The following is a 27,365-nucleotide window of genomic DNA, read 5'->3' as shown; positions in this document are numbered from 1 at the left end:
GTGACTGAGATAACTTCTAGAGTGTGAAGCAACACTGTGCAAAGAATAGGCAGGCACAGGTGTAATGAGGCTATTAACATTCCATAAAAATAATGCAAAGTTACAAAAGATAATCAATTTTTTTAAAATTGTAGGTCCAAGGGCAAAGCAGGAATAGTCAGGAAACAATGAAGTAGTCCTCAAAATCAATATGGATCATATATATTTGAAATAAAACACAATCTCTGCAATATATGATGTGACACCCCAGCAAACAACAAAGGGTGAAATATCCAGTCAATAATCCTTTAAACTAATGAAATTACACAAACAAAAGAAAAGAGAGAGAGGAAGGAAGAAAGGAAGGAAGGGAGGGAGGGAGGAAAGAAGGCAGGGAGGAAGGAAGGAAAGAAGGCAGGGAGGAAGGAAGGAAGAAAAGAAGGAAAGAAGGGAAGGGAATGGGATGGGGGGAGGGGAGGAAGAAAGAATGTACAAAAGAAATTACATACTTGATTTCTCCTTAGCTGAATTTAGTACCCGAGGCACGTTCTCTCTGACAAATGAGTGGGCCTTCATTACAAAACGAATCTACAAAAGCAGGAGGAAAAAGATGTCTGTTCAAAGAAAGTCTCCTGCAAGTGTCCTTTCCATTAGTCAAACACATTACAGATAGCCAATAAAGTCAGAAAATCCTGATGAGTGTAGAAACAAATCAAAATAAAACCTTTATTTAGATAGAAATAGTTACATGACAAAACAATGAATCTGACATTTCAAAAGTGAAGTTTTTAATTACGAAAATATTTTATAATTTAAATGACTTTTACAAAAAGTATTCAGGAACAAAATCTTGATGCATCAAAAATAGTTCAATGTGGCCAAGCCCAGTGGCTCACACCTGTAAACCCAGCACTTTGGGAGGCCACAGCAGGCAGATCATGAGGTCAGGAGTTTGAGACCAGCCTAGCCAATATGGTGAAACCTGTCTCTACTAAAAATACAAAAATTAGCCAGGTGTGGTGGCAGGCGCCTGTAGTCCCAGCCACTTGGGAGGCTGAGGCTGAAAAATCGCTTGAACCTGGGAGGCGGGGGTTGCAATGAGCCGAGATCGTGCCACTGCACTCCAGCCTGGGTGACAGAGCGAGATTCTGTCCCAAAAAAAAAAAAAAAAAAAAGTTCAACGTAATTTATTTTATTTATCAAAATTCAGAGAACATGGAAGCTAGAATGAAACTTAAGAGGTGAGAAGATTCTAGTTTAACAATTTTATAGATAATGGCAAAAGGAACAATACATGAAAATTTATCCAAGCTGATACAGCTAAAAATAATAGTATCAGTATGTCATCATCATTATTATTATTTTAGCTGAGAACAGCATCGCCCTGGGTAACACTTAAAGCCTTACCTGCTCGAATATAATGATGAACCGGGAGGCTGGTGGCAGTGTATATGCTAACACAACATATGTTGGTCCAAAACCTAGAATTCCAATCTGGAAGACCATGAAAAGAAAGCCATGGAAGAGAGAATTGATCAGCGGATGAGAACTCTTGCTATAGCCAGTGGCCCAACGTTGAAACAGAAAATAGGGAACTGAAAATGTAGACAGGAACATGATCCACCAGGTCCAAACAACGGTAGGAAATTTGCCAAAAGCATAGGACAGGAGGCTGAACTCAAGCACCAGCCTGGGGAGAAAAGGTACAGAAAAAGAACATAGAGGTGAATTTTTAATATACACTGAGTTCACAGAATTTAAAACTTTCAAACACCAAACTTTCAACCTTATGAAACACCACAACATTAATACGCTGAAGTCATGGATGTAATAGTTCTGCTAGTTAGAGATCTGCTTCTAACCATCTGCTTTACAATATATATATCAACAATATATGTTCTTTAGAAACAAGTTTTCTAAAAGTCCTAAGATAAATACAGTCTTCAAACTTAAGATATCTAAGATAATTGGACTTTGAACTTCTGAAAGATTAGATTCTCACATTAATTTTTAAACTCTAAAATATCCTATGGAAAATATTCAAAGAGCAATCATTCTTATATACAAAAGATGATTTTTCAGAAGAAATATGTACAATTTAAAAAATCTGTTAATATACTATACCATTATCTCCAAATTTAATTTTCAAAAAAAGTACATAATTCAATCCATGATTACCACACACAAATTTTAAGCTACAATTTGAGTTTTGAAATTTTATTTTGAGATCGGGTCTCCTTTGTCACCCAGGCTGGAGTGCAGTGGCACAAACACAGTTCCACTGCAGCCTCAACCTCCCTGGCTCAAGTGATCCTCCCATCTCATCCTCCTGAGTAGCTGGAACTACCAATGTGTGCCACCATGCCTGGCTAATTTTTAAATTTTTTGCAGAGATGTTGCCCAGGCTGGTCTCAAACTCCTGAGCTCAAGTGATCCTCCTGCCTTGGCCTCCCAAAGTGCTGAGATTACAGGCATGAGCAATCATGCCTGGCCTACAATTTGACTTTCACATTAAAAAGAAATATCAAATTTTTCAACCTTCAATTTCAATAAGCTACTTGTTTTAAGTAACCATCTTAAACAAAGACAATCAAAAAGTTAATCAATCATATACAGTTATCCCTCCCTATATATAGGGGACTGGTTCCAGGACAGTGTGCAGACACCAAAATCTATGCAAATTCAAGTCCCACAGTTGGCCCCGTGGAACCCACAGATATGAAAAATCTGCCATTTTTATATGTGTGTTTCACATCCTGGAATAGATCCCAATCTGATCCAGATCCCAGATCTGAATCAGATCCCAATCTGCCTTTGCTTGCAGATGTAGAACCCATGGATACAGAGTGCTAAACATATTGATTGAAAAAATTCCAGCCAGATGTGGCGGCTCACGCCTGTAATCCCAGCACTTTGGGAGGCTGAGGCGGGCGATCACCTGAGGTAGGGAGTTCGGGACTAGCCTGACCGACATGGAGAAACCCCGTCTCTACTAAAAAAAAAAAAAAAAAACAGAAAATGCGCCGGGCATGGTGGTGCATGACTGTAATCCCAGCTACTCGGGAGGCTGAGGCAGGAGAATCGCTTGAACCCAGGGGGCAGAGGTTGTGGTGAGCCGAGATGGCGCCATTGCACTCCAGCCTGGGCAACAAGAGTGAGACTCCATCTCAAAAATAAAAACAAAGAAAAGAAAAGAAAAAGCAAAACTGCCGCGTATAAGTGGACATGCACAGTTCAAACCCATGTTGTTCATAAGTCAACTGTGTACAAAGTTCTCCCATTTGGGAAAACTACCTAGAAACTACTGATTATGGTCTATTCAAATAAACCATTTTGAAAATAAAAGTAATGAAACTTCTAATTTCTCATCAGTTAAACTTTTCAGGGCAGAGGAATATCACCCTCAAATCTGCTGCTTTAGGATTTCCTGAAGCAATTTAATCAATTTACCAAAATTTAGTGAAAACCCCTAACTTCTCATGCATCAACTAGCCAGCCATCTTTTTTGTTATCTTACCTTCCTTCATCAATGTAATCTACTACAAGTGTGCTCAGGATAAAGAGAATGAGGAGGGCAATAAACATGTGATATATTGTTCTGATGTGGTCCACTTCAAGCAGCTCACTGTAAATGTAGTTCAAACAAAACAAGTTAATAATCTATATTCAAATTTAAAACACCATATAGTAAAGTCTTTTCTTAAAGCAGTTAACTTAAAGCCATTGAGAAGGTGCTTAATCCACTCTCCAAAAACATCTCAAAAAAGAATGGTCTACATTCTTTAAAACCTACCAGAAATGGATGTTTTCTAAGTAAACAAAGGCCATTCACTAGAAACAGGAAACAAACTATTTCAAATGCTAAGAATTTTTTTAATCCTATGCATACATTCTACTCCCTAAATTTAATATATATTAAGTACTATCTGTTTCCAAAATGTTAAAATTGACATGAATTTCTATAATGTTGATCATGATGATGATGATGATAACCAACTACTACCCTACACGTCTATAAAACTCAACCATTTACAAAGATTTTACCTTCTCCTCATTGACTTTTGTATTTAAGACTGGTCTAATTTTCTTTTAGAATGTAACAATAATGTAGATGACTTTTCCTAAATAAATCTTTTATATCTGACTAAAACAGGTTTTTTAACTTGTTTTAACTTGTTTCTGGAATGATAATGCTAACCTTCTAAATGCTTTTAGTAATCTAATATACTACTACTCAATCTCTGGACTAAGAATCTTCATAGTCTAAAAAAAACTCATCTGAGCCACAGAAAGCATGTTCTATTTCCTTGGTTAAAATTTTTTTTTTTTAGTTAATGTGTAATTTTGTTTATTTTTCATGTATAAATTCTATCACTAAAATCCTAATTATAATGTTTAAAATAAATTTTCTTTTCCCTTTTATGTGAAAAACCTGCGTTTTCCCCCAGATGTAAATTTTAAAAGATTAATTCCTTCAAACTACAGTGTGACAGAACACTGAACACTATACATTACATGCTTAGAAAACACTAAACAGCACATTACATGCTTAGAAAACAGGCCTTCTTATCTAGGGGAAGTAGTAAACATCAATTTGACTCACAGAAAGTAACTTTTGAGAAGCATAAGATGTCTTTTTAAAGAAAAGTACACTTCTTTTTTTATTGAGACAGTCTTGCTCTGTCACCCAGGCTGGAGTTGCTGGGTGTTGCACCTGTCGCTCAGTCTGGAGTGCAGTGGCACAGTCTCGGCCCACTGCAATCTCCATCTTCCTGGGCTCAAGCGATCCTCCTGTCTCAGACTCCTGAGTAGCTGGGATTACAGGTATGCACCACCAAGCCTGGCTAATTTTCTGTATTTTTTGTAGAGAGAGTCTTGCCATGCTGCCCAAACTGGTCTTTGGCAAACTCCCGGACTCAAGCAATCTGCCTGCCTCAGCCTCCCAAAATGCTAGGATTATAGGTGTGAGTCACAGTGCCAAGCCCAGATAACCATTCGTATCCCTAACTCCTCTTTCGAAACTAGACACAGAACCAGAAGATCAGAAAGGAGCAAGAGAGAACATACAACAAAAAACCCACTAATGATTTATACAGATACAGAACAAACTCATTACATATCCATATACTAAGCAATGATTCTGTAAGAATAGCTTTTTTAAAAAATTCAAACATATTTAATTAAAAACAACTAAAAATACTCACTCTAAGAGAGATCGCCTTGCAATAAAAATCTTTCCTTGTTCTGGAGGTGCTCTCAAATCCCTGAGAAGAGGGAAAATTAAAACAAGATATAAGTACTTCAAGTATTATAAGAAATCTAATCCCACAGACAAGAGAATATACCAATAACACCATCTAACATTAATTGACCAATGACCTTTTCACTACTAGGATTACAGGTGCCTGCCACCATGCCCGGCTAAAACAGATCCAACAGATCCAAATTTTGTGTTACAGTTTTTATGTATGTTATTTCATTTACTCCCTCTGAACCATGCTGTGAGGTAGGTACATACACAACTCTTAAGAACGGAAAGTTCGCCACCCCCAGCCCCTATGGACTTTGGCAATCACTTTTCCTTCTTGTAGAGAATGGAAAGGTCGCCACACCCAGCCCCCGTGGACTTTGGCAATCACTTTTCCTTCTTGTAGAGATCCCCTGAGGTCACAGACAGGCCTCCAAGCACCCTCTACTCCAGGTCATATATACTGTTATTGATCTGTCCTCTGAAACTGCACTGATGTTTACCATACCCTTCCTGATATTAAAGTACTTCCAGCAACTCCCAGCAGCCTTCTGACCTTAAAGGTTGTTGCAGTTACTAAAAACTCCCATTTTAACATCTTGCTCATCTTCTTTAGGGCTTTTGGTACTACCACCAGCACTTAACTATAATTGGTCAAAACTATTCTCCAGAACATGAGTCTATGCCTCCGAACAGGGGCATAACACTGAGAAGAGCATGGAATGGCAAGTTAACACATATTAGCCTTTGATAGCCTTCACTTGATTATTCTGGATGAACCATCAATTAGAAAAGCATATACTAATGCCACTGTACTTTATCACAAGTATTGTATACAGTGCAATAGAGAGGCACACAGTGATATGGTTTTTTTTCTTTTTTTTTTTGAGTCAGTCTCACTCTGTCGCCCAGGCTGAAGTGCACTGGTATGATCTCAGCTCACTGCAACCTCCTTCCCACAGGTTGGAGTGATTCTCCTGCCTCAGCCTCCCGAGTAGCTGGGATTATAGGCACTTGCCATGGCACCCAGCTAATTTTTGTATTTTTAGTAGAGACACGGTTTCATTATCTTGGCCAGGCTGATCTTGAACTCCCGACCTCGTGGTCCACCTGCCTTGGCCTCCCAAAGTGCTGGGATTACAGGCATGAGCCACCGTGCCCAGTCATGATATGATTAAGAGCAAGGACTCTAGAGCCAGACTCTAGGTTCAAATCCCTGCTCTGTAATTTTGGACATTTAATTAAGTACTCTGTGCTTTAGTTTCCTAATCTGTAACATGTGGATAGTTACAGTTATCTGTCTCATGGGACCACTGTTTGGTTTAAATAAATTCATGATGTAGAACACTCAGCAAGCGTTGGCTATCTTGTTTTATCAGTCAGTCTGTTTTTTTTTTGTTTGTTTTTTTTTTTTTTTTTTTTTTTTTTTGGAGACAGGGTCTCTCTCGCCGAGGCTGGAGTGCAGTGGCGCGATCTTGGCTCACTACAACCTCTGCCTCCCAGGTTCAAGCGATTCTCATGCCTCAGTCTCCTGAGTAGCTAGGACGACAGGCGTGCATCACCACGTCCAGTAATTGTTGTATTTTTTGGTAGAGACAGGGTTTCACCATGTTGGCCAGCCTGGTCTCAAACTACTGACCTCAAGTGATCCACCCACCTTGCCCTCCCAAAGTGCTGAGATTACGGGTGTGAGCCACTACGTCTGACCTTATTAGTCAGTGTGTGGTTTTTTTTTTTTTTTTTTTTTGGAGACAGACTCTCTGGAGTGCAGTGGCACAATCTTTGCTCACTGCAACCTCCGCCACCTGGGTTCAAGTGATCCTCATGCCTCAGCCTCCCGAGTAGCAGCAATTACAGGCGCCCGTCACCACACCTGGCTAATTTTTGTATTTTTAGTAGAGACAAATGGTTAAATAACCATGTTGGCCAGGCCAATCTTGAACTCCTGACCTCAGGCGATTCACCTGCCTCGGCCTTCCAAAGTGCTGGGGTTACAGGCGTGAGCCACTGTGCCAGGCATCAGTCTTAAAAGAGGTATGCATGTATGTTATAATTTATACGTAAAGACAAAACTCCACTCTCCTTCAAACGGTTAAACAACTTTCCCAATGTAACACACAGCCAATAAAAAGTGGCACCAGGGTGTGAACTCAAGCATATTTGCTGTAGTCCATTTTGACCACTAAACTATACTGAGTAACTGTTTGCATTAAAAGAAAATAACACACACTTACTTCGCTCTATGGTTGTTTTTCTCTCCTTCAAGAATAGAAAAGGTTGTGAGAGCACACCCACCATTATCTAATGATGCTGATTTTTCAATGAGATTGGTCACAAAATCATCAAAGTGACTGCCAACTTCCTTCATAAAAAATGGCTTCAATTCCTAGAATTTTAAAACAAAGAAACACATGGGGAACTAATACATGCTTGTGAGTCATTAGCATTTCTCTAAAGGGCTCCCTTAAACAGAGCTGGATCAAAAGAAAGGCACAGTGAGTTCACAAGAGTAAAAGCAAAAAATCAATTCCTGTATCTGACTTGAAGTTTCAGAAACAGCTACCTAAAAAGCAACATAATGATGTATACCCTTTTAAAATGTATACCACTTGTAAGCATAAAACAAAATACCTCAGCCTCCCAAGTAGCTATGATCACAGGTGTGCACCACCACTCCCGGCAAATATTTTATTTTTTGTAGAGATAGGGTCTCCATATGTTGCCCAGGCTGAACTCTAGGGCTCAAGCAATCCTCCCACCTCAGCTTCCCAAAATGTTAGAATTACAGGCAGGTGCCACTGTGCCTTATCCCCACGTTATAATTACCATGATTCTAAGTTCTTTTTTTTTCCTTTTTTCTTTTTTTTTTTTGAGATGGAGTTTTCCTCTTGTTGCCCAGGCTGGAGTGCAATGCCATGATCTTGGCTCACCGTAACCTCCGCCTCCTGGGTTCAAGCGATTCTCCTGCCTCAGCTTCCCGAGTGGCTGGGATTACAGGCATGCGCCACCACACCTGGCTAATTTTGTATTTTTAGTAGAGACGAGGTTTCTCCATGTTGGTCAGGCTGGTCTCGAACTCCCGACCTCAGGTGATCCGCCTGCCTTGGCCTCCCAAAGTGCTGGGATTACAGGCATGAGCCACCGCGCCCAGACTGGTATTGTAAATTTCTTTCACAGTCTCCCTCATCTATGACCCCCAACCTCTGACACCTCAGATGGTAGAGAATAGTACTTGTAAGGTAACTATTTTAATATGATCAATTCATGTATTTTCTTTTCTTGAAGTAACATTCATATGTGAGTAGTTTAGGTATCCATATGTGAGACAAAATAACAAACAAAAAAGCCGTATTTACTCATTTCTGCTTGCCAACACAATTTCACAAAGTTCTTGACTCTATGACGATACACAGCTTTCCAAATACTTTTAAGACAAAATAAAACACACACTCCTCCACATCTCTTGCCTAAGTCACTATATTCCTTAAAGATAATAACCCAAGCCTTGCCTTTTCCTATAAATAAAATGACAGTAATTATATTTCTATAATCTATAACCAAATATACTCTTACACCAAACCTTAACATATTTCTACTCTAACTTCTAAACAAATGTAATTTTACATACGTGAAACCCCCACCACCTATACATAAACAGTAGACTAAAATACAGTGCCAGAACAGGCTAACAAAACCTCCTATAAGACTACTCCCAGGCAGTAGGCTCTGTCTGCAGTTCTCAATAAGACTTCTAAATATAATACCTTTAATTCTTAAAAAGCTTTTCTTTAGTTGACAATCACGGCGACTATGAAGGGGCTCAAGAATAGACTGCCCAGGGTCGTCTGGAGCATTACAGGGAACTGGAGCCTTGGTATAGCACAGACCCTTTGAACCCCTCTGGCTCCGCCATGGTTGTAGACGACAGGGTGAGCTTCTGACCTCCCACTTGGTTGACAGTCCTGAATATTATTCAGCTAGCTGCTTTCACCACTTGACACAAAAGTGAGTTCTTCCTTGAAACTTTTTTTTTTTTTTTTGGAGACAGTTTCACTCTTGCTGCCCAGGCTGGAGAGCAACAGCACCATCTTAGCTCACCGCAACCTCCGTCTCCCAGGTTTAAGCAATTCTCCTGTCTCAGCCTCCTAAGTAGCTAGGATTATAGGTAGGCACCACCACATGCAGCCAATTTTGTACTTTTAGTAGAGACGGGGTTTCTCCATGGTGGTCAGGCTGGTCTCGAACCTTAGGTGATTCACCCGCCTCAGCCTCTGAAAGTGCTGGGATTACAGGCGTGAGCCACTGCACCCAGCCTGAAACTTTTATCTTTTTAAATAGAGATGTGGTCTCACCATGTTGGCCAGGCTGGTCTCAAACTCCTGGCCTCAAGTAAGCCACTGTGCCCAGCCAAGACTGTGTGTGTGTGTGTGTGTGTGTGTGTGTGCCCAGCCAAGACTCTGTGTGTGTGTGTGTGTGTGTGTGTGCCCAGCCAAGACTCTGTGTGTGTGTGTGTGTGTGTGTTTTGAAAAGGGGAATATCCTAGTTAAAAGATACTACAAAGAAAAAGATATGTGAGGCTGTCTGACTGGCTAGGTGGTACCGGTGTTTTCCCTTTCAATTTGATTCTATAAACAAAGCTTGGCAGGATAGAAACTATTACACGGTCTGGAACTGAAAACACACAGGATAGCACCTGACACAGTTACCACTCTCCAGGTATTCATTGTTCCAACATCTCCCTCTTGGTCTGAGCTAACCTATGAGGAACAATAAAACAATGTACAAGGAAAATTGTAATTTAAGCAAATCCTATCATTCAGTGCTTTTATTGTTTTTTTTTTTTTTTTTTTTTTTTTTTTTGAGACGGAGTCTTGTTCTGTCGCCCAGGCTGGAGTGCAGTGGCCGGAGCTCAGCTCACTGCAAGCTCCGCCTCCCAGGTTCACGCCATTCTCCTGCCTCAGCCTCCTGAGTAGCTGGGACTACAGGCGTCCGCCACCTCGCCCGGTTAGCTTTTTGTATTTTTTTTTAGTAGAGACGGGGTTTCACCGTGTTAGCCAGGATGGTCTCGATCTCCTGACCTCGTGATCCACCCGTCTCGGCCTCCCAAAGTGCTGAGATTACAGGCTTGAGCCACCGCGCCCGGCCTAGTGCTTTTATTGTTAACAGGTAACTAAACCTACCACATTCCTTTACATGGCATTATAATTACATGCCTAATGTTCATTTCCTAATGCCCTTCTCCTCTTTCTCTGAGGAATTAAAGTTGATAGAAGGTGCTGCCACCGGGGCACACGGAAGAAAGAACTCTGCTCTGTGGATGCTTACATTTCCTGAATCTCCTCCTTTCACAGATCCTAGCAGTGATGACAATAACGAGTGACTGCTTATTATTGTTACTCCCTTTGTAAGAGGGAATATTAAGAAATACAGTATAAGAAACAGTCCACTTCTGCCTTCTATCACATGAAACTTGTTAATTAGAACTCAGTATGTGATCACTAATAAATCTGAATAATGTCTGGTATCAGTAACTTGAAAATAATGTTGAGGTTAATGTTGAGGCTTTCTAATTTGCTTATCTTTTCAATCTCATATCTACTGATATTAATTTCATGCAGCCAGTGGACTCTGACAGCCCTCGCACCATGACAGATGGATGGAGAGAAGGAAGGAAGGGAGAAGGGGAAGAGGGGAGGAGGCAGTTAACTAGAAACTAGAAAAGGTGCTTATCTAGTAAACTATATTTCAGAGCTTAAGGAAACCTTTTGTATTAAATAAGCAGCTGAATTAGATAACCTTTAAGATTCCAAGAATAAGGATCAACCATGATACAAAGACCCTATGGTTGGAACACATAGTTAAAGAAACAAATGATAATGATCAGAGATAAGGCTGGGAAAGCAAGTAGGGACTAGATCATGGACCTTTAAGCCATTTTAAGAATTTATTTTATCCTAAAGACATCTGGAAGCCAATGACATTTTAAGTACAAGATTTATAAACATGTTCAGATTTGCATTTTAGAAAGATAACTCTTCTACCTAAAAAGGCTTCCAGGCAAAGATTACTTTGGACTGAGTACTGAAATGAAAAAAGGTCAGGGTCATTTATGGGTAAATAACTCTTTCAAAGGTACAGAGACATAAAACAATCTTAAAGTATGCTGAAAGAAAAAAACAAAGTAAACCAATCAGTAAATAATATTTTCAGTGTCTAAAAAGAAAAAATGTAGGTCCCTTGATCACAATTTCTTCAAAAATGGTTTTAAAGAACATTATAGTCTAACTCCACAAGGTCATATTATAGGTAGTCTAAAAATTATTTCTCTGATTTGCTGCCTGTCTTTGCACAGAGAATCTTTTAATCTTGGTGGCATGGTACCAGAAACCTGACCTTTCTGAGCAAAACAAGTAACACAATGGGACAGGTAATACAGTGCTTAGGACTTATACTAAATTGACTCCTCAAAAAGGTCTCCTGATAATTCACTCTAAAGTTCTTTCTATTCTCCTCTCTTACTGAATCTCATTCTTTTCCTTCATTGCACTTACTTTGAAATTCTATATATTACTGCTTTTTGGCATCTCATTGTCTGCCCCCCACCCAACTGATTTTAAACACTATATCTTTTTGTTAACTGATAACTAATTTTGTATTTTTAGTAGAGACAGGGTTTTACAATGTTTCCAAGGCTGGTCTCGAACTCCTGGCCTCAAACGATCTGCCTGCCTTGGCCTCCCAAAGCGCTGGGTTTACAGGCGTGAGCCACTGTGCCTGGCCAAAGAACATTTTTAAGGTATCTAATTAAGTCACTGTTCTCCTTGCTCATGCATTTTATATATAGTGTTCTCAGTATGAGAACAGAAAATACAATTTCTTTAAAATCCCAGCACTTAATGTAGTACCTGATAGACAAATAAACCAAATAGGCATTCATTAAATCGAACTGCTAAACATTCAAGGGCAACAGGACAGGTACCTGTCTACCTTTTGTAAGTGATGAAATCATAAAGCACAATAAACTGACTTTCCCAAAATTCTTCAAAATAGACTAGAGATTCTTACACTTGTGCATTTAAATAAAATGAGGAAAGGCAGAAAGGAAAATATCAGAAAAATGTATGGCCACACTTGCATAGCAAAAAGGTGAAATTTGACCAGTAGATTGGGGCAGCAAAGAAAAATAGACAGCCATAGTAGAAACTGTTATCTGTCAACCCTATCAGTGCCTACCCCTTTCTTAGTACCAGAATCCCTGATTTCTATGACTGCTTAGAATAAATAAACTTCCCAGTCTCTCTTTGCACCTAGGTAGCCAATAAGATACAGGTGGAAAAGGTTTGTCAAAGTCCACAGAAAATTTCCTTAACAGACAGCAGATACCTGTTCCTTACCTTCACTCCTTTCCTTCCGTCAATTTTGCCACTTGGAACTCAGATGAAACGACTAGAGCCATTTGGACAACGAGGAGGACCACAGCCTATGAATGTGAAACTGCCTTTGCAAAGACTATGACAGTGAGAGACGTCTAGCATGTCTGACTCCATCATGCTTCTAGCCTCACAGGCTGGCCATCCTCGCTCATTCCTGAGCAGAGGCCAATCTAACTCTGGGATAAATTCATAGTTCAACTTTGATGTAAGGAGGTAATAGTCCCTCGTTGGGAACTGAAACCACCTTTGTAACACTAAAGAAATGCCACAAGATTAGGATTATGGGAGGGACCTGAACATCTTCTGAGATGTTTTTCTGATCTTTGAATTCTGGCAACTGACCAGCTTACCCCCTAAACCCATGACCGGTCCTGTGACCCACCCACCCAGAAGCTGACTCTGCGTAAGAACTGTTTTCCACACCCCTATGATTTCAACCCCAACTAATCAGCAGCATCCATTCCCTAGACTCCTGCCTGCCAACTTATCCATAAAAACCCAAGCCTCTGAGTTCTCAGAGGCTGGTGTCTATAATAAACTCCTGTCCTTCTATTTGGCTAGCTTTGCATTAAACTCCTTCTCTACTGCATTACCACTGTCTCAGTCCATTGGTTTTGTCTGTGCTGAGGGTAAGAAGAACCCATCAAGCAATTACAAATGGTGAGGTAGGGAACTAGAAGGAACCAAACTAGGGTCCTTGAGGACCATGAAGTCAGTACTAGCTATGGACCTCCTACCTCTGAATTGTAGACATGAGAAAAAGAAATTACTAATTTTGTATAAGCCCCTATTATTTTGTTCACTATTACAGCAAAACCCATTCTTAACTTATATAATAATCAAAGGATTTCTGAGCAGAAAATACTTAAGACTTGTCTCTCCAGCAGTCGGCCAATAAATCAATAGATAAGCACTATCCAAAAACTTTTTTTTTTTTCTTTTTGAGATGAAGTCATGGTCTGTTACCCAGGCTGGAGTGCAGTGGTATGATCTCAGCTCACTGCAACCTCCAACTCCTGGGTTCAAGTGATTCTCCTGCTTCCAGAGTACTTGGGACTATAGGCATGTACCACCAGACCTGGTTAATTTTTTTGTATTTATTTATTTTTTTTTGAGATGGAGTCTCGCTCTGTCACCCAGGCTGGAGAGCAGTGGCCGGATCTCAGCTCACTGCAAGCTCTGCCTCCCAGGTTTACGCCATTCTCCTGCCTCAGCCTCCCGAGTAGTTGGGACTACAGGCGTCCGCCACCTCGCCCGGCTAATTTTTTGTATTTTTTAGTAGAGACGGGGTTTCACCATGTTAGCCAGGATGGTCTCGATCTCCTGTCCTCCTGATCCGCCCGTCTCGGCCTCCCAAAGTGCTGGGATTACAGGCTTGAGCCACCGCGCCTGGCCATTTTTTTGTATTTTTAGTAAAGATGGGGTTTCACCATGTTGGTTGGGCTGGTCTCTAACTCATGTGATCCGCCAGCCTCAACCTCTCAAAGTGCTGGGATTACAGGTGTGAGCCACCATGCCTGACCCAAAAACTTTTTTAGAAGGTGTTACTTGAATGACTGAAAAAACATGGCGAGAAACTCTTATTTGCAGACATGACACCTGAGTCTTTTTATTTATTTATTTTTTTGAGACAGAGTTTCACCCTTGTCTCCCAGGCTGGAGCGCAATGCCATGATCTCGGCTCACTGCAACCTCTGCCTCCTGGGTTCAAGCGATTCTCCTGCTTCAGCCTCCCCAGTACCTAGGATTATAGGCATGCATCACCATACCCAGCTAATTTTTGTATCCTGACTCTTACTCATCACAGTTTGATCATTTAATTGCTGGACAATAGCATAAGGTACCGATGTGAAAAAACAATATTTGAAATGCTATATGAGAAGCAAACAGAATATGTTGCTACAATTTTTTTTTTTTTTTAAGACAAAGTCTGGCTCTATCATCCAGGCTGGAGTGCAGTGGCACCATCTTGGTTCATTGCAACCTCTACCTCCTGGGCTCAAATGATCTTCTCACCTCAGCCTCCTGAGTAGCAGGACTACAGGCACACACAACAATGCCCAGCTAATTTTTGTATTTTTTTGTAGACACAGGGTTTTGCCATGTTGTCCAGGCTGGTCTCAAACTCATGAACTCAAGTGATCCACCTACCTTGGCCTCCCAAAGTGCTGGGATTATAGGTATGAGCCAATGTGCCCAGCCCAAAAATGTATTTTTAAGAAGTAGAAATAGAAAGTAATTTTTTTTCATCCTTCTAATATTCACATGAGACCTAACATTCCCTCTATAAAGTTGTTAACAAAAGTTCAACAAACACCAATTAGTAAAGGCATTCCCTTTGCCCTTCCTAACATATTCATTTTTCTCTGAAAACTACTCTCAGAACGGAGGACAGGCATCTAATGTCCAGGCCAGGGCTATACTATATGACCTTGTCCTTCTGGCCAAAATTCAATTATCTCTCTTATAATAAATCTGATGTTCTGAGCTTTGAAAGAAAGTGAGTGGAAACTTTATTATATTGAAATATCTAAAGTATCTAAACTCTTCCTACTAAAATCCTTACTCTTTCCAGAGCTTGAATGTTCATCTTCTCCTAAGATTCTGTGAGATACATTAATATCATTTGAATATATTTTCTTTTATGCCTTCAGGAGTTTGAGACCAGCCTGGGCAACATAGTGAGACCTTGTCTCTATTAAAAACAACAACAACAAAAGCAAAGCTAATTAAATTGTTAATGTAAATTGGTTGGGACTTACTCATCTGAATCTCCCTTGGACTGTTCTAAGATCTTTTAAAGTCTTGTTACAACACAATTCTAACGATTTCAAAAGGTCATAATCAGAGTTACACAAGTTTGTATGACCCCATTGGCATTAGATAAAAAGTACATCCTTAAAACTTTTTTTAACAACCATATTAGACCTTGAAGAGACCTTAAGAGATTCAGTCAGTTCAAACCACTAATTTCAACACACTCACGTCATCACTTCCCTCACCCCTCTTCCCTTTAGACCAAAAGGTTTGCTCAATGCTTGACGAACTTCTTCACGCCTGTCCTTAATAAGAGCTCCTCTATCTACACATTTAACTTTTCAGAGTTCTTTGCTGGTTGCCCAATTTGGCAAATAATATAGGACACTATATTTAAATTTAAATTTCAGATAAATAACTTCTTAGTCTGTCTCAAATATTGCATGATTACTAAAAAAGTATTCATTGTTTATCTGAAATTCAAATTCGATTGGACATACTGTATTTTACCTGACAACTCTAGTTCTGAGAAGCTGAAACAGCAGTCAATGAGATTTATCGACTATTTCCTTTACAATAACAAGCAGTGAATTCTGAAAAAGCTTTAGTCAGCTACACAATTATGACATAAACCTTTAGAGCTAAAAGGGACCTTGGAGACAACTAGTGCAATGCTCTCACTTTAAAGATCAAGGAAAGATGAAGTGACAACCGGGAGGAACATGACACAAATTACAAATGACCAGAAAGATTCCTAACTTTCATTTTTTTAAAATTATTTGTAAAAACCCACAACAGAAAAGGAATTAGTATGTGAAAAAAACAAACCAAGTTCATGGCTCTGAACAATGTTCACATACTTATCTCAAGTCCTTCCATGTTAGTAAATGTCAACCAATAAAGCAACAACTAAAAAAATGTGAGCAATTAGAGATCTCTTATAAATGGGATGATTTAAGTAAAATTATGTATATAAAGTACGTAGTATAAAAGCTTAGCCTGTAAGAGGACTTCTAAATATAGTTCCCTTCTCCTACTGGCTCATCTGTTTCCTCAGTCTAAAATACTAAAATATTACAACAGCTCCCTATCAATTCTGACTGTCTCCAAACTCTATATGCCATCCTGAACTTTCACATCAGAACAGTAGTCCTACTATATCTTGTTCAAAAACATTGCAATTGGCTGGGTGCAGTGGCTCACGCCTGTAATCCCTGCACTTTGGGAGGCCGAGGTAGGTGAATCATTTGAGGTCAGGAGTTTCAATATCAGTCTGGCCAACATGGTGAAAGGCCGCCTCTACTAAAAATACAAAAATTAGCCAGGCATGGTGGCACATGCCCGTAATCCCAGCAGCTGGGGAGGCTTAGGCAGGAGAATCACTTGAATCCAGGAGGCGGAGGTTGCAGTGAGCAGAGATTGCATCACTGCACTCCAGCCTGGACAACACAGTGAAAACTCTGTCTCAAAAAAAAAAAAAAAAAAAAAGAAAAAAAAATTATGATTAATAAACAATGGTAAAATAGCCAATCTCATTAGACAGCAAATAATTGACAATTTTGAAACTTCTAAGTCAAATCACCTAAAGTTCACCAAATGACATTTGGTGACTCATTCAGAATAATGTACGGTCTAATACATATAGAGTATATAGCAGGGGTATAAACTAAGTAGTTAGGAATATAGAGTAGAGAGGACATCATTTCAACTGGAATATTCAGAAAACTGTAGAAACAGCAAGATTTGACCTAAAATTTGAAGGATATACATTATTTTGATTGGTGGATGGAGAAAGAAGGAATTTCAGATAGAAAGAGCTACATGAATGAGGGCATAAAAGTTGAGAAAAAATGCTTTATAATCTAGCCTCAATTTTTCAACTTTTTCTTGCCATTGTGCCCCAATAGAGACACAGATGCCCATTAAGTGCCCTAAAATATGTACAGTGTAAGTTTTCTAACACCATTACCTTTGTTCCGGCCAGTACTTCCCTTAACATCAGGGAACAAGTCTTGTACAACTCTGCAACCCTTATGTCACTTGCACAATACACATATTAATACAAGCTAAACCAAGGTCCGCCTTTCTTTCAGCTTTTCCCTTACTTCATTCATTACTTTCTTCTTCTAATCCTCCTAAGTGACCAAGCTAAAAGATTTCATAATCTTATTAATATATAAAGCAGACAAGTAGAATATTCTTTTAAAAGTTTTAACTTAAATCCTTGGAATATCCTCCCATTATCTCTCTTCCTGCCACCCCTTTCTACCCCTTTTCCCTAAAATCTCTACTTTCTACCCCAAACTCCCTCTCGCCTTTGGGTTTGTGATTCTGTATGGGAAAAAGTTCTCCTCCCACTTTAGATTTTTCAATAGAGGAATGACAGCAGAGACAGACTTACTTTTCACCTATTTGAAACTTTCCGTCACAAATAGAACATAATAAGGTTTTGTGATCTTGATAAGAAGGGCAGGAACAAAAGAGGACAAAGGAAGAATTGAAAAGGGAATAACAAAAATGTAGGTATCCTGCCTGACTAGAGAAATAAGAAGGGTCAGAAACACTCTAGTAAACCACAAAAACAAAATTTATTTTAGGCCGAGTGTGGTGGCTCATGCCTGTAATCCCAGCACTTTGGGAGGCCGAGGCAGGCGGATCACGAGGTCAGGAGATTGGGACCATCCTGGCTAATGCAGTGAAACCCCATCTCGCCCTTTAGGCCGGAACCACCATCTTCCAGTAATTCACCAAAATGTCGAACACAAAGGGAAAGAGGAGAGGCACCCGATGTATGTTCTCTAGGCCTTTTAGAAAACATGGAGTTGCTCCTTTGGCCACGTATATGTGAATCTATAAGAAAGGTGATGTTGCCGGGCGCGGTGGCTCACGCCTGTAATCCCAGCACTTTGGGAGGCCGAGGCGGGCGGATCACAAGGTCAGGAGATCGAGACCACGGTGAAACCCCGTTTCTACTAAAAATACAAAAAAAAATTAGCCGGGTGCGGTGGCGGGCGCCTGTAGTCCCAGCTACTCAGGAGGCTGAGGCAGGAGAATGGCATGAACCCGGGAGGCGGAGCTTGCAGTGAGCCGAGATTGCGCCACTGCACTCCAGCCTGGGCGACAGAGCGAGACTCTGTCTCAAAAAAAAAAAAAAAAAAAAAAAAGAAAGGTGATGTTGTAGACATCAAGGGAATGGGTACTGTTCAAAAAGGAATGCCCCACAAGTGTTACCATGGCAAAACTGAAGGAGTCTACAATGTCTACACCCAGCATGCTGTTGGCATTGTTGTCCACAGTCAGCATGCTGTTGGCATTGTTGTAAACAAACAAGTTAAGGGCAAGATTCTTGCCAAGAGAATTGATGTGCATACTGAGCACATTAAGCACTCTAAGAGCCGAGACAGCTTCCTGAAACGCGTGAAGGAAAATGATCAGAAAAAGAAAGAAGCCAAAGAGAAAGGTACCTGTGTTCAACTGAAGCGCCAGCCTGCTCCACCCAAAGAAGCACACTTTGTGAGAACCAATGGGAAGAAGCCTGAGCTGCTGGAACCTATTCCCCATGAATTCATGGCATAATACGGGTTAAAGAAAAATAAAACACCTCTGGGCTGAAAAAAAAATAAAAGAAACTCCATCTCTACTAAAAATTACAAAAAATTAGCCAGGTGTGGTGGCATGTGCCTGTAGTCTCAGCTACTTGGGAGGCTGAGGCAGGAGCATTGCTTGAACCCAGGAGGTAGAGGTTGCAGTGAGCCGAGATCGTGCCACTGCACTCTAGACAGGGTGACAGAGAGAGACTATGTCTCAAAAAAAAAAAAAAAAAAAAAAAACTAGCATGTGTCTATACATTAAATATTTTTATTTTTTTAGCCAAAATTATAAATTAGTCATCAGATAAGAATTTGCATAACAAATCATTAAACAATCTCTTATGGAGAAACAAAGCACTAATTGGAAAAGACATTCACCAGAAATGACCTTCATCACTGTAGTGCTGGAGGCTTACACAGGTAACTTAATGGAATTAGGAAAAATAAAGTTTAACACCCTACTAACTAGGAGTCTATACCCACAATTTCAAGTGCAGTAAATAAATCTTTTGAGTACTACTTTATAAAGCAGTACCATAAGGGATTACATTGTAGTCATCACAAATATGCCTACAGGATGATGGAAGGAGGACAGCATAGATCTCTTAATGTTAAGCAAATATGTTCTTTAATAAATTTGCTGTGACAGCATCATCCTTGGACTCAAACAGTACTGACTGCCAACAAATTAGATGAAAGTACAAATACTACGCCCCTGGCCTTGGATGATAACTGAAAAACTAGGTCTGATAATAACAAAGACGTTGACATCAAAGTGAGCTTAAATAATCTGGCATACATTTCATGAAATATGATTACAAAAATATTTCTAAATTGAGATTATTCTATAAATGTATATGTACATATGCACGTAACTAAATAAACAGGGCTACTTCATCTTTATCACTAGATGTTTATACAGTCAAACTGGCCAATAAATTTTGGAAGTGATCTTCTCCTTGGGAAAACAGGAGTTTGCTTTGGATTTTAAGTCAACTTACATCCAGGTATTGGATCATAACGTTTTTTCAAAAAAAAGTTCTTTGCCCTCTACAATTTCCTGAGGGTACTGAGGAATTCTGGTTTGTAGAACTATTTATCCCCACTTGAAATGATTTCATGATTTTTTTTTTTCGAGTGGTTATTTCTATTTCCTCGACAGGGAATCTACTTCTAGATTCAGATTCAACATTTATTGGAAGGCTGCTATTTACTGTGAACCATGACAGATACTTTCATAAAGCACTAATAAAGACATTCAATCCTATCAACTTACCAACTATTAACCATGGGTCACTAAAACCAAGATTTGCTGGTAAGTGCCAGAAAATGCCAGTGATAGAGATGGGAGAGAAAAAGGCAATCTGGATCCTTATGCAGGATGACAAGTCAGCCGATCTTATTTTCTTGTTCCACAGGATAATGGCAACTGATGAATTGCTTAAATAATTATCTGAGCAATTTAGCATTAAAAATGTTACCAAACAAAACTCTATCTAAAACTCTACATTTTTGTTTCTAGAAGAGGGAGTTACTTGCCTCTGCCTCTGCTGTCAACTTTATCTTCTTTGCTATCAACTGTTTTATGTCAATTCGACCTACGGGAAGAAAAAAACACGACTTTTAAGTTGACAGATACAGCTACCTAGTAGCACTATCTAAATCATAAAGTTAAAAACAAACAAATACAAAAGTAACTGCGTAAACTATGGTACGACCATAAAACATGACAGCATGGTCAAAATAACTAGAAGGAAATTTATACATAAAAATACAAAGAACAAAGCGAGTAAATGTACACACAGTAATTACAACGATGTTAATTATGCAATGCTATAGATCCAATGCTGACACCATGGGAAATTAGATTCCCTGAACAGATTCTACAATTGAGACCACTATGATGCTGGGTAAAATATTAAAAACTGAAAACCTTGTAAAAGTTATTGCCAAGCTAGCATAAATCCAGAGGGCAAGAAGAAAGGAAGGAAGGAAGGAGGGAGGGAGGGAGGGAGGGAGGGAGGGAGGGAGGTAGGGAGGGAGGGAGGGAAGGAAGGAAGGAAAGTGAAACTGGAATTCTAGGGGACATATGAGAAATCTAAGCATTCTCGCCAAATCCTAGAAACCTTGACCTTCTACACGGACAGCAACACAGGGTACAGTATTTTTGTAGAATAGTACACACAGAGGACACTACTGTACAAAATGGCAAAGTCTAGGGCCTGCCCAAAATGGGAAGTCTAACAGGATACTGCCACATAAAGCTAGGGACCACACATAAGGCTACAACTTCAGTGTTTAAGAAAGAAACCAAAACAGAAGGAAATGTGTCTGTCTCTACTCAATGCTGTGCAGAGAGGGAAAATTTGCCCCAAGAAATCATAACCCCCTCACTAGAATTTGCAATCTAAACTCACACTATCTATGTGGTCTGAAAAATCTAAGATAAATATGTTCTAAAGCTAATCCAGGTTGGGTCTCCAGGCTACTGGCAGACACAAGTGAAATTCCTCCCTGGAAGATTACAATATCAATCAAGGCTGTACAGAATTCCAACAGATAAAGTTACCATAAAAAGGAGAAGCTCGTCCCAGCTACTCGGGAGGCTGAGGAAGGAGAATCACTTGAACCTGGGAGGCGGAGGTTGCAGTGAGCCGATATTGCACCACTGCACGCCAGCCTGGATGACAGAGTGAGACTGTCTCAAAAAAAAGAAAAAAAGAAAAAAAAGCAAAATAGTCAAACTTCATAAAACATACTAGGAAACTAGGCAGAATAAATGGGAAACAGCAGAAACAGCCAAGAGATGCAGAGCTGAAAAACTAAAGATAATGGAATTGTTACTTTTAGGACAAAAAAGATCAGAATGATTAATATGTTAAGGGAAATAAAAGTGAAACTTGAAAACATAGAAAAGGAAGGCAGGGCGTGGGGGTGCACACTTGTAATCCTAGCGCTTTAGGAGGCTGGTGGGGAGGATTGTTTGTTGCCAGGAGTTCAAGACCAGCCTGGACAACACAGCAAGACCCCATCTCTAAAAAAAAAAAAAAAAAAAAAGTTTTAAAATAAGCCAGGCATGGTGGTGCATGCCTGTAGTCCCAGCTACCTGGGAGGCTGAGGTGGGAGGGTCACTTGAACCCAAGAATTTGAGCCTGCAGTAAGCGTGATCACACCACTGCACTCCAACCTGGGAACAGAGTGAGACGCTGTCTCGAAAAAAAAAAGGAAAGAAAAAAAGAAGGAAAACATAAGCAAGAACAAGAAACCATTTAACCAAACAGATTTGAAAAAAACCAACAAGATTTCTCAAAACAAAAAAAATTGAAGTTTCAAATTCAATGGATAAATTAAACAGTAGATCAAACATGTCTGAAGAGAGTACTAGTAAATGGGAATATAGATCAAAGGAAATTATACAGAAGATAGTCCAGAGCAATAGTGACAGAGAATAATAGAGAGGCTAAAAGACATAGAAGAGGTCCAACCAAACAGCCAATTGGAAATGGGAGCCAACCACAGCTGCACTAGAGATGGAGGAAAGTTCCACAACAAATACTTCTGACTTGGAATTTCTGCAGACTATAATGGAGGAAATCATTATGTTATACAGCCTTAGGGCGAATATGAATGATCATAAAGATATAATGATTCAGGCTAGGCATGATGCCTCACGCCTGAAATCCTCACACTTTGGGAGGCCAAGTGGCGAGGATCAGTTGAGCCTAGGGGTTTGAGACCATCTTGAGCAATGTAGCAAGATCCCATCTCTACAATAAATGTTTTTAAAAATACAATGGTTCAAAAGAAAGTCTCAGAGGATATTTAATGTGCCAAGAATAAAGAAAAATGCCATACCTCAACCAGAAATGATTACAAAGGATGACAAAGATTATGTCCAAGAATATGAGTTCATGGCTGGGCATTGGGGCTCATGCCTGTAATCCCAGCACTTTGGGAGGCCGAGGCGGGCGGATCACCTAAGGTCAGGAATTCGAGACCAGCCTGGCCAACATGGCGAAACCCTACCTCTAAAAACTATAAAAATTATCCAGGCATGATGGCAGGCACCTATAATCCCAGCTACTTAGGGGGCTGAGGCAGGGACAATTGCTTGAACCCAGGAGGCAGAGGTTGCAGTGAGATGAGATCGCGCCACTGCATTCCAGCCTGGGAGACAGAATGAGACTCCATCTCAAAAAAAAAAAAAAAAAGAAAAAAAAGAAAAAAAATTTGACAGGCCGTGGTGCTGTGCGCCTGTAGTCCCTGACACTTGGGAGACTGAGGCAGGACAATCGCTTGAACCTGGGAGGTGGAAGCTACAATGAGCCGAGATCATGCCACTGCACTCTAGCTTGGGCAACAGAGCGAGACTCTGTCTCAAAAAAATAAATAAATAAAATGAAAAAAAAGAATGTGAATTCATCGACTTTATAATATCTGATGCAAATAAAAGGTGCCATGAAGAAAATGGAATAAAAATTGAACTAAATAAGTCTAAAGACATCCCATATTCATTGACTAGAAGATTTAATATTGTTAATATGGCAATGCTCCCCAATTCTTCCATACATTTAAAGCAATCCTCACCAAAATTTCACCTGGCTTCTTTGCAGAAATTGACAAGCTGATCCTAAAATCATATAGAAATTCAAGAACACAGAATAGTCATACAAATCATGAAAAAGAAAATAATACAGCTGGAAAACTCACACTTCCCAATTTTAGAGACAGACACATAGATGATCAATGGAAAAGAACTGAGAGTCCAGAAATAAACAAACATTCACCTTTATGATTATTAATAACTGATTTTCGACAAAGGTGCCAAGAAAAATGCAGAAAGATTCTTCTTTTCAACAAATAGAGCTGCGACAACTGAATAGCCACATGAAAAAGCATGAATATGGACCTGGAACTCACACCATATGTAGAAACTAACTCACAGGCCGGGCGCGGTGGCTCAAGCCTGTAATCCCAGCACTTTGGGAGGCCGAGACGGGCGGATCACGAGGTCAGGAGATGGAGACCATCCTGGCTAACACGGTGAAATCCCGTCTCTACTAAAAAATACAAAAAAATCTAGCCAGGCGAGGTGGCGGGCGCCTGTAGTCCCAGCTACTCGGGAGGCTGAGGCCGGAGAATGGCGTGAACCCGGGAGGCGGAGCTTGCAGTGAGCTGAGATCCGGCCACTGCACTCCAGCCTGGGCGACAGAGCGAGACTCCGTCTCAAAAAAAAAAAAAAAAAAAGAAACTAACTCACAAAGGATCAAACACCTAAAAATATAGAAGAAAACAGAGGCCTTGGACTAGACAATGACTTCTTTTTTTTTTTTTTTGAGACGGAGTCTCGCTCTGTCGCCCAGGCTGGAGTGCAGTGGCCGGATCTCAGCTCACTGCAAGCTCCGCCTCCCGGGTCCACGCCATTCTCCTGCCTCAGCCTCCCGAGTAGCTGGGACTACAGGTGCCCGCCACCTCGCCTGGCTAGATTTTTTTTGTATTTTTTAGTAGAGACGGGATTTCACCGTGTTAGCCAGGATGGTCTCGATCTCCTGACCTCGTGATCCGCCCGTCTCGGCCTCCCAAAGTGCTGGGATTACAGGCTTGAGCCACTGCGCCCAGCTGACAATGACTTCTTAAACACCAAAAGAACGATCAACATTAGAAAATATAGATTAACTATATTGATAGAGTCTATCAAAATTTAAGTCACTTTTGTGCTACAAAGAACACCATCAAGAAAGTAAAAAGACAACCCACAGAATGGGAAAAAAATTTGCAAATCTGATTAGGGACTTGTATCCAGAACACATAAAGAACTCTTACAACTCAACATTAAAAAGACAAATAGGCCAGGCATGGTGGCTCACATCTGTAACCATAGCACTTTGGGAGGCCAAGGTGGGAGAATCACTCAAGCCCAGGAGTTTGAGATCAGCCTGGACAATACGGCAAAATCCCTTCTCTACTAAAAATACAAAAGTTAGCTAGGCGTGGGGATGCGCACCTGTAGTCTCAGCTACTTGGGAGGCTAAGGTGAGAGGATCACTTGAACCTATGAGGCAGAAGTTGCAGTAAGCCAAGAATGTGCCACTGTACTCCAACCTGGGCTACAGAGCAAGACTGTCTCAAAAATAAGGTAAAATAAAATAAAAAAATAAGACAAACAGTCTAATTAAAACACAGGCAAAGTAGGCCGGGCGCAGTGGCTCATGCCTGTAATTCCAGCACTTTGGGAGGCCAAGGCAGGCTGACCACCTAAGGTCAGGAGTTCAAAACCAGCCTGACCAATATGGAAAAACCCCGTCTCTACTAAAAATACAAAATTAGCCAGGCATGGTGGCACATGCCTGTAATCCCAGCTACTCAGGAGGCTGAGGCAGGTGAATCGCTTGAATGCAGGAGGCAGAGGTTGCAATGAGCCGAGATCACGCCATAGATCTCCAGCCTGGGTGACAGAGTGAGACTCTGTCTAAAAAAAAAAAAAATAGGCAAAGTAACTAACTGAACAGAACAGTTTTTTCTCTTTAAAAGAAAATGCCCAATAACCACACGAAAAGACACTCAACATTCCTGGCCATCAGGAAAATTCAAGTCGAAACTACAATGAGATATCATTTCACCCCCACTACGATGGCTATAATCAAAAACACAAACAACAACAAATGTTGGCTTGAATCAGTGGAGAAAGAAACTTCAATTATCCAGGACATTGCTGGTGGAAAGTGTAGTGCTTTGAAAAACAGTCTGGAAGTTCCTCGACAGATTAAACACAGAGCCGATATATGACGTAGTAATTCCACTCCTAGGTATATACACAAGAGAAACAAAAACATGCCCTCTCAAAAAAGAAATACTAATACATGCTATAATACGGGTGAAACGTAAACATTTTGCCAAGTGAAAAGAGGAACTCACAAAAGACTACATATTGTATGATCCTATTTACATGACACTGTCCAGAATAGATAACTCTACTGAGACAGACAAAACGCTGGTGGTTGCCTACAGAGTGAGGCGTGGGGTTACAGCAAAAAGGGAATAACTGCTAATGGGTACAGGGTTTTGGGGAGGTGATGCTAAAAATATCCTAAAATTCATTTCATTCTAATTTCTCTGTTCTGAAATATTCCTTTCTGTATATTAAGTTACAGTAATGTAGTTTCCTGGTGTTTAACTTGACTAACTGGTATTCTGACTGAGAATCTTTTTTGTAATTTTATAACAAAAATTGGATTTGAAAGGTATGACAGTATTTTTTTATGAGAAAGTACTGCTCTGTGTAACTCCTGTGTATGGTACATACTGAGCTTTATTATTATTGTCACAGATTTAGAGACAGTTTCTTATTTTCACATTGAATCATGGTACCACTATAATTTTAAAAGCAGTTGGATTAATTGATATCTGCCCTTTTAATAAAATATGGGTAGAGTTTTTTGGGCTTTTTTGTTTTTGAGACAGGATCTCACTCTGTCACCTAGGTTGGACTGCAGAGACACAATCACAGCTCACTGTGGCCTCTTAACACTTGAGCTCAAGTGATTCTCCTGCATCAGCCACCCCGCTAGCTAGGACCATAGATGTGTGCCACCACCACACCCAGCTAATTTTTTTTAAGTGTTTTGTAGAGACAGGGTCTCACTATGTTGCCCTGGCTGGTCTTGACTTGAACTCCTGGCCTCAAGCAATCCTCCTGCCTCAGCCTCCCAAAATGCTGAGATTATAGGCGTGTGTCGCCCTACCTGGCCCAGGGTAGAGTTAATTTTGAATGCCATCTGCCATTATTCACAAATGAGTTTGTGAATAATGAGATACTCAATATCTTTATTCTATCTTTTTAATAAAGTGTCAAGTTATCTGTTACATTACAGGAACCGAGAAACATCAGACATCATTATGTGCACAGACCTACACAGATAAGTGAATGAAACAGAATGGAATGAATGCTGAAAAGTGTGAAACAGAAAACTACAACGTCTAGCTTGCTATCTTCATTAAAAAAAAAAACAAAACCTATGATAATGAACTATCATTTTGGCAGATGAATTTTTAAAATTGAGAATTTGTATTTTCTCATTTACTCTACATGGTAATAGCTTAAGTATTTTTATTTCAGCATTGACAATTGCTATTGTATATTTTGCCTAAAAAGGATGATTTAAGTCATTCAAATTTATAAAAGCAATTTCCCAGAAAAAATACACTGAACAGAAATATTTACTTTGCCAAAATGAACTTTAGAGGCATATTTGGGGTAATTAAAGCTTAATAACCCCTTCCTTTAAAAACAAACCATAAAAACATAAAAACAAACTCATATGCATACTGCTTTATAATCTGCTTTTTTCACTTAATATA

At 40.0% G+C, this 27,365-nt stretch overlaps 1 protein-coding gene across 3 annotated transcripts in view; it reads right to left on the bottom strand.

Moving 5' to 3' along the window:
- Positions 1 to 27,365, bottom strand: part of SOAT1 (sterol O-acyltransferase 1) — a 63,190-nt gene that overhangs the window by 13,046 nt on the left and 22,779 nt on the right. For 2 of the 3 annotated variants that reach the window (XM_078000917.1, XM_015122773.3), the window contains exons 3-8: positions 20,547 to 20,605; positions 7,462 to 7,613; positions 5,184 to 5,243; positions 3,497 to 3,604; positions 1,387 to 1,669; positions 489 to 567 (exon numbers count right to left, since the gene is read on the bottom strand). In XM_078000917.1, the coding sequence (XP_077857043.1) occupies positions 489 to 567; positions 1,387 to 1,669; positions 3,497 to 3,604; positions 5,184 to 5,243; positions 7,462 to 7,613; positions 20,547 to 20,605 (741 nt within the window). The remainder of the gene's footprint in view (positions 1 to 488; positions 568 to 1,386; positions 1,670 to 3,496; positions 3,605 to 5,183; positions 5,244 to 7,461; positions 7,614 to 20,546; positions 20,606 to 27,365) is intronic. The other variant, XM_078000918.1, reaches the window with a different exon arrangement.

This window comes from Macaca mulatta, chromosome 1, assembly GCF_049350105.2.
Source record: "Macaca mulatta isolate MMU2019108-1 chromosome 1, T2T-MMU8v2.0, whole genome shotgun sequence".
Classification (NCBI taxonomy): domain Eukaryota; kingdom Metazoa; phylum Chordata; class Mammalia; order Primates; family Cercopithecidae; genus Macaca; species Macaca mulatta.
This window is presented reverse-complemented; position numbering and strand designations above follow the sequence as displayed.